A 20,187-nucleotide genomic window follows, 5' to 3' on the forward strand; every position below is an offset into this window, starting at 1 on the left:
TAATCCTTCTACAGAAGTCTTGGCTGGTGCCTTCTTCTTCAAATCCTCAAAGGTTTGATCCTCAAAGAAGACCACATCTCTGCTCCTGAACACCTTCTGCTTTTCTGGATCCCAAAGCCTGTAACCAAACTGATCATGTGAGTAACCAAGAAAAATACATTCTTTAGACTTACCATCCAGCTTGGACCTCTTATTATCTGGAACATGTGCAAATGCACGACAACCAAACACTCTCAAATGCCTGTAGGAAACATCTTTCCCTGACCATACATGCTTTGCAATATCACCATCTAGGGCTGTACATGATGATAAGTTGATCACATCAACTACAGTCCTTAAAGCCTCATCCCAAAACCTTTTGGGTAGCTTGGCTTGTGAAAGCATACATCTGATCTTTTCCATGATGGTGCGGGTCATCCTCTCTGTAATTGCATTATGCTGAGGTGTACCAGGAACTATCATCTCATGTTGGATCCCATGTGACCTGCAATAGTCATTAAACAATCCCGTATACTCACTACCATTATCTGATCTTATGCATTTCAATTTCCTTTCTGTCTCCCTTTCAACCCTAGCATGAAACTCTTTGAAGACATTAATAACCTGATCTTTGGTCTTCAAAGCATAAGCCCAAACTTTCTTGGAAAAATCATCTATAAAAGTGACAAAATAAAGTGCACCACTTATACCAAGAACATCAACAGATCCACCAGGAGTTTTTGTCCTCAAAGGACCACATACATCTGTATAAACACGGTCTAAGGCATGCATTTTTCTAGACAAAGCAGCACTAGCAAATGAAACTCTATGTTGTTTACCAGCCAAACAATCAATACAAGGGTTCAGATGTATACCTCTGAGATCTGGCAATACCTCTCTCTTGGAAAGAGCTTGCAGCCCCTTCTCGCTCATGTGTCCCAATCGCCTATGCCACAACTCCATACTGAAGTCTTTCTCTGTAGCATTTAACTGCTCACCATAAGCTTTAGCCTGCAACCTGTACAAAGTATGACATTTCTTTCCATTAGCTATAACAAGAGAACCCTTACTGAGCTTCCATTGCCCTCTGTGAAATCTGCTTTCATACTCTTCATCATCTAGTCTTCCAACTGAAATTAAATTCAGCCTCAAGTCAACCACATGCCTCACATCCTTAAGTACCAACTTGCAGCCAAGGTTGGTCTTTAAATGGATATCACCCATGCCAACGATGTTTGTTGTGCCATAGTTGCCCATCTTGACAACACCAAAGTTTCCAGACCTGTATGTAGCAAAAAACTCTCTCCGAGGTGTAGCATGATAAGAAGCACCTGTGTCAATCACCCATTCAAGATCCTAACACACACAAGAAAAAATATCATCAGAAGGAGACAAAATCAAATAATCACCACCCTGCACTGTAGTTGTAGTATTATCCTTTGACTCTGTAGACTCCACTTCTTTTCCCTTTTTCTTGTTCTTCTTAGGTTGCTTACATTGATTCTTGTAATGTCCTTTCTCACCACAATTATAGCAAATAATATCTTTTCTTGATCTTGACTTGCTCCTACCCATACGTGAACTGCTTCTAGACTTTGACCTTCCTCTGTTCTCTGAGATAAGTGCCTGTGAATCATTCTGAGATGTTGCCGAACTCTTTCTTCTCAACTCCTCATTCAACAAACTGCTTGTTACTTGACTCATAGTGACAATACCATCTGGCACAGAATTACTAAGGGAAACCACTAGTGTCTCCCAACTTTCTGGTAATGAACTGAGAAATAACAATGCCTGCAACTCATCATCAAGAGACATTTTCATAGAGGATAATTGGTTAGTAATACTCTCCATTTCATTCAAATGCTCAGCAATAGAAGCACCCTCTCTATATTTTAGGTTCACAAGTTTTCTGATCAAAAAAGCTTTGTTGCTAGCTGTTTTTCTTTCATAGAGACTTTCCAATTTTTTCCAAAGAGAATATGCAGAAATTTCAGTAGAAACATGGTGAAAGACACTATCATCAAGCCACTATCTAATAAACCTAATTGTTTTTCGATCTAACCTCTTCCACTCATCATCTGTCATAGTTGTAGGTTTTGCACTATCCCCCTACAAAGGTCCATACAAATCTTTGCAATACAAGAGATCTTCCATTCTTGGTTTCCATATCATCCAATTGTTTCCATTCAAACTAATCATGCGAGAAACATTACTGGCCTCCATGTTCAAATACAAAAATTAAATCACCAAAACCCTACTCTGATACCAGTTGATGGGGATATAAAGAGGAATAACCTTTGTATATGAACAAATACTAGAAGACCATAATACGCAGCGGAATAAAATGGAAACACAATCAAACAGAACACTAAGATATACGTGGAAAACCCTTTCAATGTGAAGGGTAAAAACCACGGGGCAAACTAGAGATAATCCACTATGAGAATAATGAATATACAAATCTCAATCTCTTGCCCAAAACCCTAGCAACAACCACAAGAGAATAACTGTGATACAAGGATCACGTCACTACCCACAATATCTAAAACCTCCCCAAGTAATAACAGCAAGAGTCTACTGTAGATTTGATCTAACCTGAGATGAGAACACTGCTAGATGATTGAGAACAATCTCTCTGCGTTGTCCTTGTCTTCTTCCTTTTATTTCTCTTCCTTTTCTGCCTTGTTCTCCTTCTTCTCTTTGGAATCTCGTGGCTCTAAAGATCTGCCTCGTTGCTGCCTTTTTATAGCTTTAATCTGCCTCCAAAACGCAGCCACCACACCCCCTAATCTTAATTAGGGTTAGATTAAGAGGGGGTGTGGGTTGTGGACTGATAAAGCCCACATGCGCTGAATATAGGCTATCAGCCCAACAATATTTTGTGATGATGAATGATTAAGAGAGCGAGATGATGACAACTCTTTAGCTTTATGGAATAATAAAAACCCTTAGTTTCTATCATCTTTAGCTTTATGGAATAATAAAAATGATAACCTAACACAGCTCTGTTGGTTAAGCCTTAACCAATGAGAGTTGTATACTCCAATAGGCAGGAGAAGTTTGACCGAATTGGCAGCCAATAGCATGGACATGAATCAATAGCCAATAGATGGATATAGTTGTTAGAGCTAGCCCCAGGAAATTTACCAAAGGGTAAGGGTAATTTTGGCAAACCAATAAAGATAATAAAGCGGAAGAATAAAAGAAGCAATAAGAACACCAGATTTATGTGGTTCGGTCAATTGACTTTGACCTACATCCACGGACGAAAGAGGAGCAAATTACTACTGCAAAAGAGGGACAATTACAAATGCCTTAGGAAGATGTTCCTAAGCTATAAAACACCCGAAAATACTAAACAAGAAAAATCAAACTATAAGTCCAAACTATTGAACTGAGTATGGACTTAAACCAAGCAAACACTTAGGTTTTTCTTGTGGTGCTGTGGTGTCACTAGTGGTGCACCTGATTTCAAAGCCCGGGCCCTTATTTATAGTTCCAATACGAGACAACAAGTCTGATTTTCCCGATGTGGGACTATGGGACTTGCCAAACTAACAAATCTCCACCTTGGCATGTTCCAACAAAACTTGCTCCACTTTCTTCATAAAAGCCCCAATGGGCAATCACCAATAATGAACATCAATCAAGTCCAAGCACTGCTTGAACTTGTAAACCGGAAGAGGCTTCATAAACATATCAGCTGGATTGTCCTTCGTATGAATTTTCTGAACAAGGACTTTTCCCTCAGCAATAGTATCCCATTTGCATCCAACAATTTTCTTACCAAAAGGCGGCTTTACAAGATTCCAAGTTCTATTCCGATGGAGAGATTCAATTTCTTCATTCATCGCAATCAACCTCTTAGCGGAATTATCACAAGAAACTGTATCTGAGTAGAAAGTAGGCTCACCAACTTCACTTGTTTCTTCTGCAACAGACAAAGCATATGCAACCAAATTTGCATATCTTTGTGGTGGTCGAATATCTCTCCGTGGTCTATCCTTGGCTATGGAGTATTGCTCTTCTTCTAGATCATCTGCGTCAGTAGACTTGGGACCATCTACTATCATTCTTTGAGTAGAAGAGTTCGATTGAAAAGAATTAGAACTACCAATCTCAAGCTCCACCTGCTTCTGCGCACTATCATTTGTACAACTAGTAGATTCCTCTTTAGAAGATAACATAGATAATTCATCAAAAGTAACATCTCTACTGATTACAAATTTTGGGGATTTGGGATCAGAACACCATAATCTGTATCCTTTCACCCCAGAAGCATACCCAAGGAAAATGCACTTTTTCGCTCGAGGCTTTAATTTTCCTTTATTTACATGCATGTATGCTGGACACCCAAAAAATTTTAAATCAGAGTAATCAGTAGGAGTACCTGACCAAACTTCCTCCGGAGTTCTAAAGTTAAGTGCTGCAGACGGAGCGCGGTTGACAACGTAACAGGCCATATTAATTGCCTCTGCCCAAAAGTCCTTTATCAACCCTGTATTTAAGATCAGACACCTTGCTCTCTCCAAAAGTGTTCTGTTCATATGTTCGACCACACCATTTTGTTGAGGCGTCATCCTAACAGTGCGATGCCGAACGATTCCTTCATTTTTGCAAAATTCATTAAAGTCACCTTCACAAAACTCCATGCCATTATCTGTTCGAAGCCGCTTAATCTGTTTACCTATTTGCTTCTCAATCAAAGCCTTCCATTGTTTAAATGTTAGAAAAACATCATTTTTATGCTTCAAAAAATAAACCCAAACTTTCCTGGAATAATCATCAATGAAAGTCAACATATACCTAGCACCACCCTTAGACTGAACTTGAGCTGGACCCCAAACGTCTGAATGAATATAGTCAAGAGTACCTTTCGTTTTGTGAACTGCCGGAGAAGTGAAGCTGACTCTTTTCTGCTTTCCAAAAATGCAGTGTTCACAAAAATCAAGTGGCCCAATACTCTGTCCGCAAAGTAGACCCCTTTTGCTCAATATGCTCAAACCTTTTTCGCTCATATGACCCAAACGCATATGCCATAATTTGGTGATGTCAGAATCAGACAATGATGATGACGAAACTACAACCGAACCTGTGACAGTAGTTCCCTGCAGAATATACAAGCTACCAGACCTACAAGCTTTCATAACAATAAAGGCACTTTTAGAAACTTTCATAACTCCACCTTCAGCTGTGTATTTACACCCAAGGGCCTCTAGGGTGCCTAAAGAGATGAGATTCTTTTTTAAATCAGGAACACGTCTAACATTAGTGAGCATCCTCACAATACCATCATGCATTTTAATTCGGATTGTGCCTCTACCAACAACATCATATGCGGCATTATTGCCCATCAAAACAATTCCACCATTACAAGATTCATACGTGGAAAACAAATCCCTATTGGGACACATGTGATAAGAACAACCTGAATCTAAAATCCATTCATTTTTAGACCTCGTCCTGTCATCAATAGCAGAGAAAATATTTCCAACATTCTCATCAGTTGCTACACTAACTTCAGCATATTCAATAGTTTTCTCAACAAATTTTTCCTTTTGCTTTAATTTATTTTTCAATTTAAAGCAATCAAATTTAATGTGCCCCATTTTATGACAATATCTGCATTCCAAATTTCTATGTCTGGATTTAGATCTAGATTTAGATCCACTACTATCAAATTCTCTTTTATCCATTCTTCCCCTAACAACCAGACCCTCAGCTTGATTCTCTCTACTTTCCCTAGTGATATTCTTATCTATCTGCTCCTTAGATTTCAGTGCAGATTTAATTTCTTGATACAAAACTATTTCTTTTCCATAAATCAAAGTATCACGGAAATGCTTAAAAGATTGGGGAAGAGAACACAAGAGTAACAAAGTCTTATCCTCATCATCAATTTTTGCATCTATATTCTCCAAATCCATAACCAAAGAATCAAACTTATCAAGATGTGAGAGTATAGATGTACCTTCAATCATCCGAAGCATATATAGACTCTGCTTCAAGTAGAGATGATTCTCCACTGTCCTCTTCATGTACAAGGCTTTAAGCTTGTCCCACATGCTCTTAGCCGTAGTCTCCATAGCTACCTCCCGTAAAACCTCATCAGAGAGATTTAGAATGATGCTGGATCGGGCCTTCTTATCCATACCCGTAAGATCTTCCTTTGACGTACCATTTGGAATGTTCTCAGCACCTTGAAGTGCCAAATCAATTCCGTCTTGAACCAGAATGGCCTCCATCTTAAGTTGCCACATGCCGAAGTTGACATTTCTATCGAATTTCTCGACAACAATCTTTGTTATTGTCATCGTTGCCAAATGATCCCAGAACCAGGCTCTGATACCAATTTGTTAGAGCAAGCCCCAGAAAATTTACCAAAGGGTAATTTTGGCAAACCGACAAAGACAATAAAGCGGAAGAATAAAAGAAGCAACAAGAACACCAGATTTACGTGGTTCGGTCAATTGACTTTGACCTACATCCACGGACGAAAGAGGAGCAAATTACTACTACAAAAGAGGGACAATTACAAATGCCTTAGGAAGATGTTCCTAGGCCATAAAACACCCGAAAATACTAAACAAGAAAAACCAAACTATAAGTCCAAACTATTGAACTGAGTATGGACTTAAACCAAGCAATTAAAGTATTTTTCACATCTTGTTCTCTCTCTTAAAATCTAAAGATATATAGAATATCTATTCTATAGAAGAAATAAACTTCTTAAATAATGACATTCCAATTCCTTTAGTATTGCTTTAATTTAATAGTAAGATTAACCCAAGTCATCCGTCCACTCTATATTAGGTTTTCCTACTCAAAACAAATATTAAGAGATTTAGAATAGAAAACAAAGTCATGTTCGATGCAAACATTGACTCCGTCACTCCAAGTCATCTCTATATTATGCCAAAGGCTAGATATCCAACTAACACTATATATATATATATATATATATATATATATATATATATATATATTCTTAGCAGGCAGCATACATATATGTATATATATTCTTCACATCTTGCTCTTTCTCTTAAAATCTAGAGATACATATGATATTTATAAAAGAAACAAATCCCATTAATAAAGCTCTAATTTAGTGGTAAGACTGACATCCCAACCCATTCAATATTGCTTCAATTTAGTGATAAGATTGATCCAAGCTGTTCGTCTACTATATATCAAGTCTTTATAGTAAAACAAATATTCAAAGACTCTAGCATAAAACAAAGTATTTCAAATGCAAACGTTGAATTTGTCACTCTAAATCCAATGAAAGCGAAAGAAACAATTGAGATAAAAATAAGTTAAGGGAAGGTAAAATACCTTGATAATATTTTTTATTCCTATTTTATCACGTAACTTATTTACTATTGGACAATTGATGAATGACGTATATTTAGTTATTATTAAAAATAAATATTATGTTTGATAAAAAGGTAAATTGAATTTAGGAGACCAATGAAGGTGAAAAACAAATTCAGATTCCATTAAAATACTAGCAGTTCAGATTCATCAAATGATTTCTCAACAGAATATCATACGGTCCTCAATGTTGAATCTTGAATTTTAATGATGAAATCAATTGATGAAGTTATAATCTAATGTGTTTGAATGGCGTAAGACTATCATTGATCATGGAAAGATAAATCAATTAAAGTAGGAGAATCAGACGTTGGGTCAGAGTTGAACATATCAGAAGATTGGATGTCAGGCTAAAGGATTGGTCGACGTGCCAAAAGGACTTCGTGCCATGAGTTTAGGTATCGGGCCGAAGAATCAGTCATTGCGCCAAGGAAATCGAAAGTTACGGAAGGTTAATATGCTGATTGAGCAATACACCGAAGGAGAGAACGATGCGTCAAAGGATCGGACGAAGCATCGGATGAACCAATGATATGCCGAATAATATAGAATTCTAGTCTTGTAATCGGTTATGTCTTAATTGATCTCGATTAGGTCGTAATTGAGTTAATTTTAGATATAACTATGCTAACTCAATTAGGGGCCTATTGGGCCTGAGTTGAGACTGTTTTAGGCCAAGTGGAAGGCTCATTCAGTGACCCAAGGTTAGGTAGAACCACCTATGAGTTGGAAAAGTCAAGAGCACACTTTTCCAATCTATCAGGCGGTGGTATCGCCTAGTGTTAGTGTGTAAGGGGGTGGTACCGCCCAGACATAGTCTCCCAGACTATCAAGCAGTGGTACCATTAGATTGGGCGATGGTACCGCCCAGCACAAGTAGTGGTACCGTCAAGACTCAGGAAACCTAGGATGAAACCTTTTTTAACTTTATTTTTGAAGTCATTTAGGGTCTATAAATATCCTAGTTATTCATACTTGGAAAGTACAAAATTGAATAGAAATGAGAAAAAGAATACTTGAGAAAAGATATTGGAAACTCTCTTACGATTTAGAATCCCTTCCTCAGAAAGTTAGTTTTGTAAGGGATAAGTGAGGTCTAAAAGAGAGGTGTAAAGGTTCTCTTTTGAGCCTGTGAAAATGAGAAATAGTTGTAAGGGTAGTTGATCTTCACCCGTTAGAAAGAAGATCAATAGTGGAAGTCAGTAGCCTCGAGTGAAGAGGAATAAGGAGTAGATGTAGGTCACGATGACCGAACCACTACAAATTTGGTGTGCATCTTTTTTATGCTCTTCGTTACTATTATTTTTCTGTTTTAATTGCTTGCTTATTATGTTTACTCTAAGTCAAGCATACTTCTAAGTTAAGCACACTTCGATATCATTTTCGATATGATTTCATCGAATCAAGTTTTTTCAAATCATTAAAGTTTTCCAAATCCACATCGTTTTCTAAAAGCACTAATTTGCTCTTTTTTGGTCCTAACACTCAACACATTGATATTCCTTACAATAAGTTCATCAAGTTTGCTCTTTGTTGTCTATTTAAAATGTTGTAAAGTCCTTAATAGATTAGTATAGCACAGCGGATGACTTAAAGTTCGTATTGGAATTTTTTTTTTTGTGGGTGTGTTGGTTCCATCTTGCTAACTATGGTCTTACCTACCTACTGACTCAAGTAGGTGATGGTGCATGTCCCACATACTCAAGTTCGGTCAGTCAACTGTTTCTGAGTCAAAGTGGTGTAATCTCGATCAATTCTATGCATACTTGGCTTCACGTTCATGATCCACATGATGCTCTGCATCATAACCACTGGTTCCGCCCACCCGAACTCTTACCCCTTTCGTCACATATGAAGTCTCCGATGGTGAAGGTGCTCTCCGCATCGCCACGAAACTTGGATTGGGCTGATAAGTCAAAGTCGGTACAATTAATTCCATGCATGATATGGAAATTTGACCATGGAATGGAAGAAATTGTGTGCATCAGTTGGCTTATAAATTTGTGATTCGGCATAGCGTAGCATGCACCTCCACCTTCGCCCTGTTCTTCTGATTGTGGCGGCTAGGAGTCGGTAGGGAGGGAGGGAGATCAAACTGCGCGCCATGGGTTTCCCTTTACGCTTCTTATCATCACTGTCGTTGTCCCTCTTGGCCCTCCTCCTCCACCGGGCCACGGTGACAAGTGGGTGTTTCAGCATGGAGAGGGAGGCACTTTTGGACTTCAAAGCCGGCATCCACGACACCTATAACCGGCTATCTTCTTGGGTAGGCCAAGACTGCTGCGCATGGGAGGGGGTCATCTGTGGTGCCACCACTGGCCACGTCGTCATGCTCGACCTCCGGAATACGTTTGATCGGGCATTACGCGGTGAGAGGATGATGAACTCGTCATTGCTTGCTTTATCTCATTTGAAGCACTTGGATCTTAGCGTCAATGATTTCAGGAGAATCCGCATACCGGAATTCATCGGCTCCTTCAAGAAATTGAGATACCTCAATCTATCTTCTACATATTTCATGGGAGGAATACCTGCTCGGCTGGGGAACCTTTCGAGCCTCTACGTTCTTGATCTAAGCGATGCTTTAGATTTTGCATACCATGTTGACAACCTCGACTGGCTCTCCCATCTTACCTCCCTGAAGAACCTGGACTTGAGCTGGTTGAAGCTAACCGGTGCCCCAGATTGGTTCTCATCCGTGAACATGCTGCCATCCCTCCAAGTGTTAAGTATGTCTTATGTTGGTCTCGATACCATCCCAGCTTCTGTTGTGCACGTCAACTTCACCTCCTCTCTTACCGTCCTTGATCTCTCCTATAATCATTTCGACTCCACCTTACCCAAATGGTTGGGGAATATTAGTAGTCTTACCCATCTTGAACTGTTTAATTCTGGGTTCTATGGCATTATTCCTGATGCAATTGGAGATTTGGGCTCTCTTACTTTTCTTGATCTCGGAGACAATCAACTCGAGGGTACCGTACCGAGATCCATGGTTGATCTCCGTAGACTGAAAGAATTACATATGCCGTTGAACCAATTTATTCAACGGTTCCATGCCTTCCTCCGTTGGTAAGTTCTCAAATCTCACTGAATTATATCTCGGTAGAAATTCTCTTGAAGGTGTTATTTCAGAAGTTCATTTTGAGAATCTTACAAGATTGCGATGGTTGGACTTGCGTGACAACTCCATCACCATATCCATTGGACAGAGTTGGGTCCCCCCTTTCCAACTCAGATACGTAGATTTAACCAAATGTCAGTTGGGACCTCAATTTCCAGAATGGTTGCAGTTTCAAACACAGATCGAAGAATTATATTTGGCAGACTGTAAAATTGCAGGGACAATGCCAGCTTGGCTTTGGAATATTTCATCTTCTACCATCACAGAGTTAGACCTTTCCAACAACCAAATAGGAGGCAAGCTGCCATCTTCTTTGAACTTCACCAAGTTGGAAATGTTATATTTGGAATCCAACAGATTTGAAGGTCCATTGCCGACGATGCTACCGTCTACACTTCAAACTCCATACCTCTCCAATAATTCCTTTACAGGGCAATTGCCGATATGGCCCCATGTTCACTCAGTGGCACTCTCAGATAATATGCTTGATGGTGGCTTATCTTCATCAATCTACCAATGGATATATCTCGAACACCTTGACCTTTCGAACAACAAATTACTTGGTGAAATCCCTTATTGTATGGGAAAATCATTACAAAATCTTTATTTCTTGAATTTGGACAACAATCACATCTCGGGTGAAATTCCACACACGATCGGTTTTTTAAGTGAGCTTCGGCTATTGCAACTGAAAAATAACAGTTTTTCGGGTGAGGTTCCTTTGTCATTGAAAAATTGTACAAAGTTACAATTTCTTGATCTGGCTCAAAATAATCTTGTCGGAAGTATAATGCTATGGATGGGAGAAAATCTACGACAATTGGTAGTACTTCGTCTACGTTTAAATATGTTTTTTGGAGTTATTCCTTGGCAACTTGCTCGATTTGAACAGCTTCAAATATTGGATCTTGCCAATAACAACTTCTCTGTATCAATACCTCACAACATTGGTAATTTAAGTACCATGAGATCGACATCACAATATAATGATTTTTATTATGATGAATTAGATGTCATTACGAAGGGACAAGATCTTCATTATTTACGATGCAGCATAAGTTTTATGAAAAGTTTGGATCTTTCAAACAATAGACTAACCGGAGAGATACCAAAAGGAATCGGAGAACTCACGGGACTCAAGAACTTAAATTTGTCAAGAAATCATTTACAAAGTAAAATCCCTCGGGAGATAGGAGGAATGAAATCATTAGAATCTCTTGATCTATCGATAAATGATCTTTCTGGTAGTATTCCTGAGAGCTTATCGGCTTTATATTCTTTGAGCTATTTGAATTTGTCATATAATAACCTTTCAGGAATGATACCATCTGGTAATCAACTCCAAACTTTTGTTGATCCATCCATCTATATGGGTAATGCTGACTTATGTGGACTACCAATTTCCAAAAGTTGTTTCAATAATAAAATAACTCAAAATATTATACAAGAGTACAAGAAGGAGATTCCCGAGTGGTTATGGTTGTATATCAACATGGTACTAGGATATGTGATGGGATTTTGGACCTTTTGTGGTATTCTCTTCCTCAAAAACACATGGAGGCATGTTTATTTCTATATGATTGATGATATGTATGATCGGTTCTGGGTCCAATGGCATTTAATCTTTTGACGATTACTTAGACTTTAATCCCAAAAATTCGAGTGCGGATAATCCAAGATTTTATGGTAGATGGGGAGAAGGTATGTCATCACTCTATTTTTATTTATATGGTATTTTAGATTTGTAGATGCTGGCTGTGATTAATGAAAAAAGAATTTGTGTAGTTGATATAAGAAAAGATGGGTTGCTTTATTTATGGTGTTTGAAGACAAGTATTAATCAATTTGTATGTAATGTGGTTGTTTACCATCTTCTTCTATTTGATGTTTGCATAATTATAACATCATGCAAGAGTTGGCTCGTAGTTTTAAAGCAGAGAAATATTAGAAAAAGAAGAGAACTACAACCTAAGTCTTCCGTGAAGATATAGTTTAAAAATATGCTATATTGATTTTAAAGGAGCAAACACATTACTTTCGAAATTATAGAATAGAGGAAGAAAGGGGTGGCTTTGGCAGGGGAAGAAAAGAGGAGAAAAAAATAAAATAGGTGTGAGATTTAATAAGGATGTTGTTTTTATATCAAGAGAGTAAGTTTTAAATTTGAAAGAGTATATATATATATATATATATATATATATATATATATATATATATATATATATATATATATATATATATATATATATATATGTATGTATGTATGATTTTGAATTTCTATTCATTCCCTACCAATCAGAGAGTAAATAGGAGTATAGATTAATTATTCTAAAATCATTGAGTATGTTGTGATTTAAAAAAAAATAGTCATTCTCAGATAAGAAAGAAAATATTATTATTGTTTATGATTGGTTTATATTATTCGAATGATTTAGGAAAATAAGGAGAGTGTTGATCACTATATCAGTTATAATAATCTATGATTAACATAAGTATCGAATGATTATGTCTAACTTGTTTTCCAATTTAATAATATATTTGTTAATAATGACGATATGTGATTTGCAAATGTTAAATTGGCTTTTGAAAATAAGCTTTTCGATATTGTATTTGTTTAAAATAATTAAAATATTTAATTATTATATTTTTCAATGATATATTGTTGAACATATTTCAAATAAGGTTTCAATATGTTACTTTAGATGATGGTTAATTGTTCTCAATTAGTTGGTTTTGATTTAGACTTTATCAATTGTTGTTGTACATTGGTCATAAGTTCATAAACTAGTTTTTTCTAGGTCTAACATAAATGTATTATCTATACCATGGAGATTAAATATGATTTTGATCCTTGTCACAAGGATATAATATGGTTATAGCCATTAGCACTTCGACTTTTATTTTAATATATGCCCTTTGTTATAGTCATGACTATCGATGAATTTAGATATGAAGACTTAGTTATACTTATACTGATTCATGATTGATTATTAATAATCTTGGCATTAAAATGAAATCTATCCACTTTTGTTTTGTTATGCAAATGTATTCAAAAATTATATTATCTTATGTGCTTATTAAGCTAAAAAGTTGTGATTTGAAAAGCATGTAAAGTTATGTTTGCCCTTTATATAAGTGTATAATTTTTTAAAATGTATTTATGATAAGTTTTGCTAGTATATGAGTTTTTGGTGTTTACTAAGTTATGGTTGCTCATATCCTTGTTGTTAAAATTTTCAAATGCCTATGAATAGATTGAATTTGGTTATGCATCAAGGCAATAAATTAAATCGTTTATGGTTCATACTCTTTAGACTTGGGATGTAATAATCTATTGGTGGGATGTCTTTGGTGAACTTATTTGTATTTGAGGGCTCAATATGTCTTGTTATATGTGGGCATTATTGATGTATCTATTTTATATTGCATAAAGTGCATATATTTGGATTTAATAGGTCTATGTAATTGGAGGTGATGGAACTAAAAAAAGGAGTCTATGTAATATTTGAGATGATGGGGATAGAAACAGGAATAACCTTTATATATGAACAAATACTAGAAGACCAAAATATGCAGCGGAATAAAATAGAAACACAATCAAACAGAATACCAAGATATACGTGGAAAACCCCTTCAATGTGAAGGGTAAAAACCACGGGGCAAACTAGAGATAATCCACTATGAGAATAATGAATATACAAATCTCAATCTCTTGCCCAAAACCCTAGCAACAACCACAAGAGAATAACTGGGATACAAGGATCACGTCACTGCCCACAATATCTAAAACCTCCTCCAGTAATCACAGCAAGAGTCTACTGTAGATTTGATCTAACCTGAGATGAGAACACTGCTAGATGATTGTGAACAGTCTCTCTGCGTTATCCTTGTCTTCTTCCCTTTCTTTCTCTTCCTTTTCTGCCTTGTTCTCCTTCTTCTCTTTGGAATCTCGTGGCTGCAAAGATCTGTCTCGTTGCTGTCTTTTTATAGCTTTAATCTGCCTAAAAAACGTAGCCACCACACCCCCCTAATCTTAATTAGGGTTAGGTTAAGAGGGGGTGTGGGCTGTGGGCTATGGGCTGCCCTAGCCCACATGGGCTGAATATGGGCTATCATCCCAACAACCTCCCCCTTCAGCCCATAAGGGAGGCTGTCCCATGACTCCTCAATGTGAAGCCATGCCGACCAACTGTCGGCATATCTCCTATCTTTCTTCTTGCTCAACATGTCCTGCAGGTAAATCAACATCAGGCTCTATACTATTTTCCTGCACATCTCCCCCATCACCCTGATATACTAGAGGAATAACTGGGTCACAATCTGCTAATCCTTCTGCAGAAGTCTTGGCTGGTGCCTTCTTCTTCAAATCCTCAAAGGTTTGATCCTCAAAGAAGACCACATCTCTACTCCTGAACACCTTCTGCTTTTCTGGATCCCAAAGCCTGTAACCAAACTGATCATGTGAGTAACCAAGAAAAATACATTCTTTAGACTTACCATACAGCTTGGACCTCTTATTATCTGGAATATGTGCAAATGCACGACAACCAAATACTCTCAAATGCCTGTAGGAAACATCTTTCTCTGACCATATATGCTCTGCAACATCACCATCTAGGGTTGTACATGGTGATAAGTTGATCACATCAACTGCAGTCCTCAAAGCCTCATCCCAAAACCTTTTGGGTAGCTTGGCCTGTGAAAGCATACATCTGATCTTTTCGTGCGGTTCATCCTCTCTGCAATTGCATTATGCTGAGGTGTACCAAGAACTGTCATCTCATGTTGGATCCCATGTGACCTGCAATAGTCATTAAACAATCCCGTATACTTACCACCATTATCTGATCTTATGCATTTCATTTTCCTTTCTATCTCCCTTTCAACCCTGGCATGAAACTCTTTGAAGACATTAATAACCTGATCTTTGGTCTTCAAAGCATAAGCCCAAACTTTCTTGGAAAAAATCATATATAAAAGTGACAAAATAAAGTGCACCACTTATACCAAGAACATCAACAGATCCACTAGGAGTTTTTGTCCTCAAAGGACCACATACATCTGTATAAACACGGTCTAAGGCATGCATTTTTCTAGACAAAGCAGCACTAGCAAATGAAACTCTATGTTGTTTACCAGCCAAACAATCAATACAAGGGTTCAGATGTATACCTCTGAGATCTGGCAATACTTCTCTCTTAGAAAGAGCTTGCAGCCCCTTCTCGCTCATGTGTCCCAATCGCCTATGCCACAACTCCATACTGAAGTCTTTCTCTATAGCATTTAATTGCTCACCATAAGCTTTAGCCTGCAACCTGTACAAAGTATGACATTTCTTTCCATTAGCTATAACAAGAGAACCCTTACTGAGCTTCCATTGTCCTTTGTGAAATCTGCTTTCATACTCTTCATCATCTAGTCTTCCAACTGAAATTAAATTCAGCCTCAAGTCAACCACATGCCTCACATCCTTAAGTACCAACTTGCAGCCAAGGTTGGTCTTTAAATGGATATCACCCATGCCAATGATGTCTGCTGTGCCATAGTTGCCCATCTTGACAACACCAAAGTTTCCAGACCTGTATGTAGCAAAAAACTCTCTCCGAGGTGTAGCATGATAAGAAGCACCTATGTCAATCACCCACTCAAGATCCTGACACACACAAGAAAAAATATCATCAGAAGGAGACAAAATCAAATAATCACCGCCCTGCACTATAGCTGAAGTATTATCCTTTGACTCTGTAGACTCCACTTCTTTTCTCTTTTTCTTATTCTTCTTAGGTTGCTTACATTAGTTCTTGTAATGTCCTTTCTCACCACAGTTATAGCAAACAATATCTTTTCTTGATCTTGACTTGCTCCTACCCATACGTAAACTGCTTCTAGACTTTGACCTTCCTCTGTTCTCTGAGATAAGTGCCTGTGAATCATTCTGAGATGTTGCTGAACTCTTTCTTCTCAACTCCTCATTCAACAAACTGCTTGTTACTTGACTCATAGTGACAATACCATCTGGCGCATAATTACTAAGGGAAACCACTAGTGTCTCCCAACTTTCTGGTAATGAACTGAGAAGTAACAATGCCTGCAACTCATCATCAAGAGACATTTTCATAAAGGATAACTGGTTAGTAATACTCTGCATTTCATTCAAATGCTCAACAATAGAAGCACCCTCTCTATATTTTAGGTTCACAAGTTTTCTGATCAAAAAAGCTTTGTTGCCAACTGTTTTTCTTTCATAGAGACTTTCCAATTTTTTCCAAAGAGAATATGCAGAAATTTCAGTAGAAACATGGTGAAAGACACTATCATCAAGCCACTGTCTAATAAACCCAATTGTTTTTTTATCTAACCTCTTCCACTCATCATCTGTCATAGTTGTAGGTTTTGCACTATCCCCCTGCAAAGGTCCATACAAATCTTTGTAATACAAGAGATCTTCCATTCTTGGTTTCCATATCATCCAATTGTTTCCATTCAAACTAATCATGCGAGAAACATTACTGGCCTCCATGTTCAAATACAAAAATTAAATCACCAAAACCCTGCTCTGATACCAGTTGATGGGGATATAAACAGGAATAACCTTTGTATATGAACAAATACTAGAAGACCAAAATACGCAGCGGAATAAAATAGAAACACAATCAAACAGAATACCAAGATATACATGGAAAACCCCTTCAATGTGAAGGGTAAAAATCACGGGACAAACTAGAGATAATCCACTATGAGAATAATGAATATACAAATCTCAATCTCTTGCCCAAAACCTTAGCAACAACCACAAGAGAATAACTGGGATACAAGGATCACGTCACTGCCCACAATATCTAAAACCTCCTCCAGTAATCACAGCAAGAGTCTACTGTAGATTTGATCTAACCTGAGATGAGAACACTACTAGATGATTGTGAACTGTCTCTCTGTGTTGTCCTTGTCTTCTTCCCTTTCTTTCTCTTCCTTTTCTGCCTTGTTCTCCTTCTTCTCTTTGGAATCTCGTGGCTACAAAGATCTGCCTCGTTGCTGCCTTTTTATAGCTTTAATCTACCTCTAAAACGTAGCCACCACACCCCCCTAATCTTAATTAGGGTTAGGTTAAGAGGGGGTGTGGGCTGTGGGCTGCCCAAGCCCACATGGGCTGAATATGGGCTATCAGCCTAACATGAGATAGTTATAAAATAGAAGTTCTTTAACAGTATTTTTGTTGGTATCTATTCACTTTTTGAGTTCATTGTTAGTTTCTCCTCCTTGAATTACTTGATGTGATTTCAATTTTGAGCTAAAATTTTCTATTATTGGGATTTGAAATACTATAGATAATGACATAGCGGTACTTATCTTTCTTAATCGTTTTAGAATTATTATATGGTAGTTCAGATTTTTTCTAATAAACCTATTATTATCATTTTTTCTATTTAAAATGATTTGACAACATTTGTCTATCTCTATAGACAAAATTAATTTTTTCATTTTATAAGATCAATTAAAGACTTGGGTCATCTCTATTAAGCACAACTCTCATTATATATCTTTTCCTATAAACATCAAATAATTTATATCTCTCAGAGGAATTAAAATCCTAGAGATACATAGAATATATATAAAAGAAGCAAACCCTTTCAATATGGCTCTTAAGATGATGACATTCTAACCTCTCTAATACTACTCCAATTTAAGGGTAAGACTGAGCCAAGTCATCAATCCACTTTATATCATATCCTCCTAGTCAAAATAAATATTAAGAAACAAAATCATGTGAAATACAAACATTGACTCTGTCACTTCAAGTCGTCTGATATATTAGGACCTTCAAACTACTCCTTATATATATATATGCTAATGGTTGAGCAATATCAAACTTTTTGCTAATGGTTGAGAAAGATCAAACTTTTTGCAGAATTTTGTCAAATAACCGACTCAATGGGCCTATTCCAGCTTCTTCTGTGTGATGGACAATCAAAAGGATTGCTTGAGTTGAGGTTTGTGCTGTAGTCTAACATCCCAAATCTTCCCACAATTCCTTCTACCTAATACTAATGTCTTATGAACTTTATGTTCTGCAAAGAGTGGACAACAATCCCGATATATGTCTCTGTCATAGTACATGTCAAATTGGCAGCGAAGGAAGGAAGCTTGCTACATTCACCATTGTACTGATCTCTGTCGTCCCAGCGCTGATTATACTGCTGCTCCTATCATTGCTTTTATTCTTCTTGAGGAGAAGAAAATCTACAACAAAATTATGTAAGTGGTTTTAAGCAAGTAATAGCTTATAAACATACAATTATGTTGTATTATGTCCTTCTCTTTTTCAACGAAAGGCAATGTTAGATGTGAGATAGAACTCTTACCTGTATAATATCAGGACATGTCTTCTCTGATATCATAGAGAAAAATAACTTCTTTTATTGCTGAAAAGATTTTTTTTTCTCTTTTATCTACGGTAACAAAAGTGAGACTCGTAAAGCAAGGATTTCTAGCTTGGTTACTGTATCTGCCGTAGATGTTAGCATCCAAACAACATCTTTATCTAAATATTTTTATGGTTTAGTTGGAGCGAACAGCTAAAACGGATGTAAGCTTACGGTTGGTACCACACACTACTTCAAGGGAAGTTTCTATTCCATAAGACCATTCATTATGATGAACCTTCCCAACTCTGATTTGGGGTGTAATTATGCTGATGTTTTTCAATTCTAGTCTTGTCTAAATTCTGCTTGAGATTAAAATTTTGATAAAGCTAAGTTCTTTATCAAATAGATCAAGATTAAATGAGTCAATTTTTAAGCCATGTGTAATACAAACTTATAAACAACTAGTGGGTTGATAAATAATAATTTATTATCTACCATTCTACCAAAGCTTGACAAACCTTGTATATAAGTGTGATTGCCTAAAATTAAGTCAGTTAATTTTTGGCTAACTTTTTCACCTTTGTATTTGTAAAGTGTGTTTTAGGTTCATCAATGTTCTTTACGCTCATTATTATAGTCTGTTTTAGAATTATCTACACAACTTTTCTAAATTAATTACATGATCCTGGACATATTTAACATACAGACAATGGAAAGTGATCATTGGTAGGTATATGAGTTATTATGAATCATAGCTCATGAAATTTCTCCCATTCCATGGACTACTTTGATCTCCACTTCTGCACGAAGAAGACTTGACCTGTCAGCCCAATCGACAACGGAATCAACTCCAGTAAAGGCCAACTTCTTCCACACAGCATGCAAGTCATCTTCTTCATTTCACCAGTTGACATGGAAGACTTGTAAAGTTCTCGAGTCTTGCCCACTCACCTAAGTGGATGGTTACCCGATCGTGTTGAGTAGCTATCTATCCCAACTAACCTTCTTTGGTATATCTTTCCGTATGAAGCACGCTCGTCCATGATATTATTTGACGTCTTTCCTAGACAAAAAAGTTATACCAAGAGGATGCTTCTAAAAGAGGGGGAATACAGTACTCTTTTAGCATCTAGAAAACATATTACGCTGCAGATGAGGCACTTTCTTTCTTAAAATTGTCATTATGACAATCCAAGCTTCAACCAACGCATGCAAGTTTTGTTAAGATTGTACACTAAATTATGCTTGATGTGCTGCTTAAGATTTGAGAGAGCCAATATTCACTTGAAAGAAGAGAAGAAGTGAAAATGATAGATGTTAATTGCAAGTCAAATTGTAGTTTGTTTG

General features: G+C 37.0%; 2 protein-coding genes across 2 annotated transcripts; both read left to right on the top strand.

Moving 5' to 3' along the window:
• Positions 1–9,457: 9,457 nt before the first annotated feature.
• LOC103974473 (receptor-like protein EIX1) lies at positions 9,458–10,161 on the top strand. Its single transcript, XM_065179116.1, has 2 exons — positions 9,458–10,041; positions 10,116–10,161. The coding sequence occupies exons 1-2, from the start codon at positions 9,458–9,460 to the stop codon at positions 10,159–10,161; spliced, it is 630 nt and encodes a 209-aa protein (XP_065035188.1).
• Positions 10,162–10,394: 233 nt separating this feature from the next.
• Positions 10,395–18,478, top strand: LOC135671161 (receptor-like protein EIX2). Its single transcript, XM_065179117.1, has 2 exons — positions 10,395–11,850; positions 18,384–18,478. Exons 1-2 carry the CDS (start codon positions 10,410–10,412, stop codon positions 18,476–18,478), a joined length of 1,536 nt encoding a protein of 511 aa, XP_065035189.1. The 5' UTR covers positions 10,395–10,409.
• The last annotated feature ends 1,709 nt before the right edge of the window (positions 18,479–20,187 follow it).

The sequence above is a fragment of the Musa acuminata genome, unplaced genomic scaffold (assembly GCF_036884655.1).
Source record: "Musa acuminata AAA Group cultivar baxijiao unplaced genomic scaffold, Cavendish_Baxijiao_AAA HiC_scaffold_1138, whole genome shotgun sequence".
NCBI classification, from domain to species: Eukaryota; Viridiplantae; Streptophyta; class Magnoliopsida; order Zingiberales; family Musaceae; genus Musa; species Musa acuminata.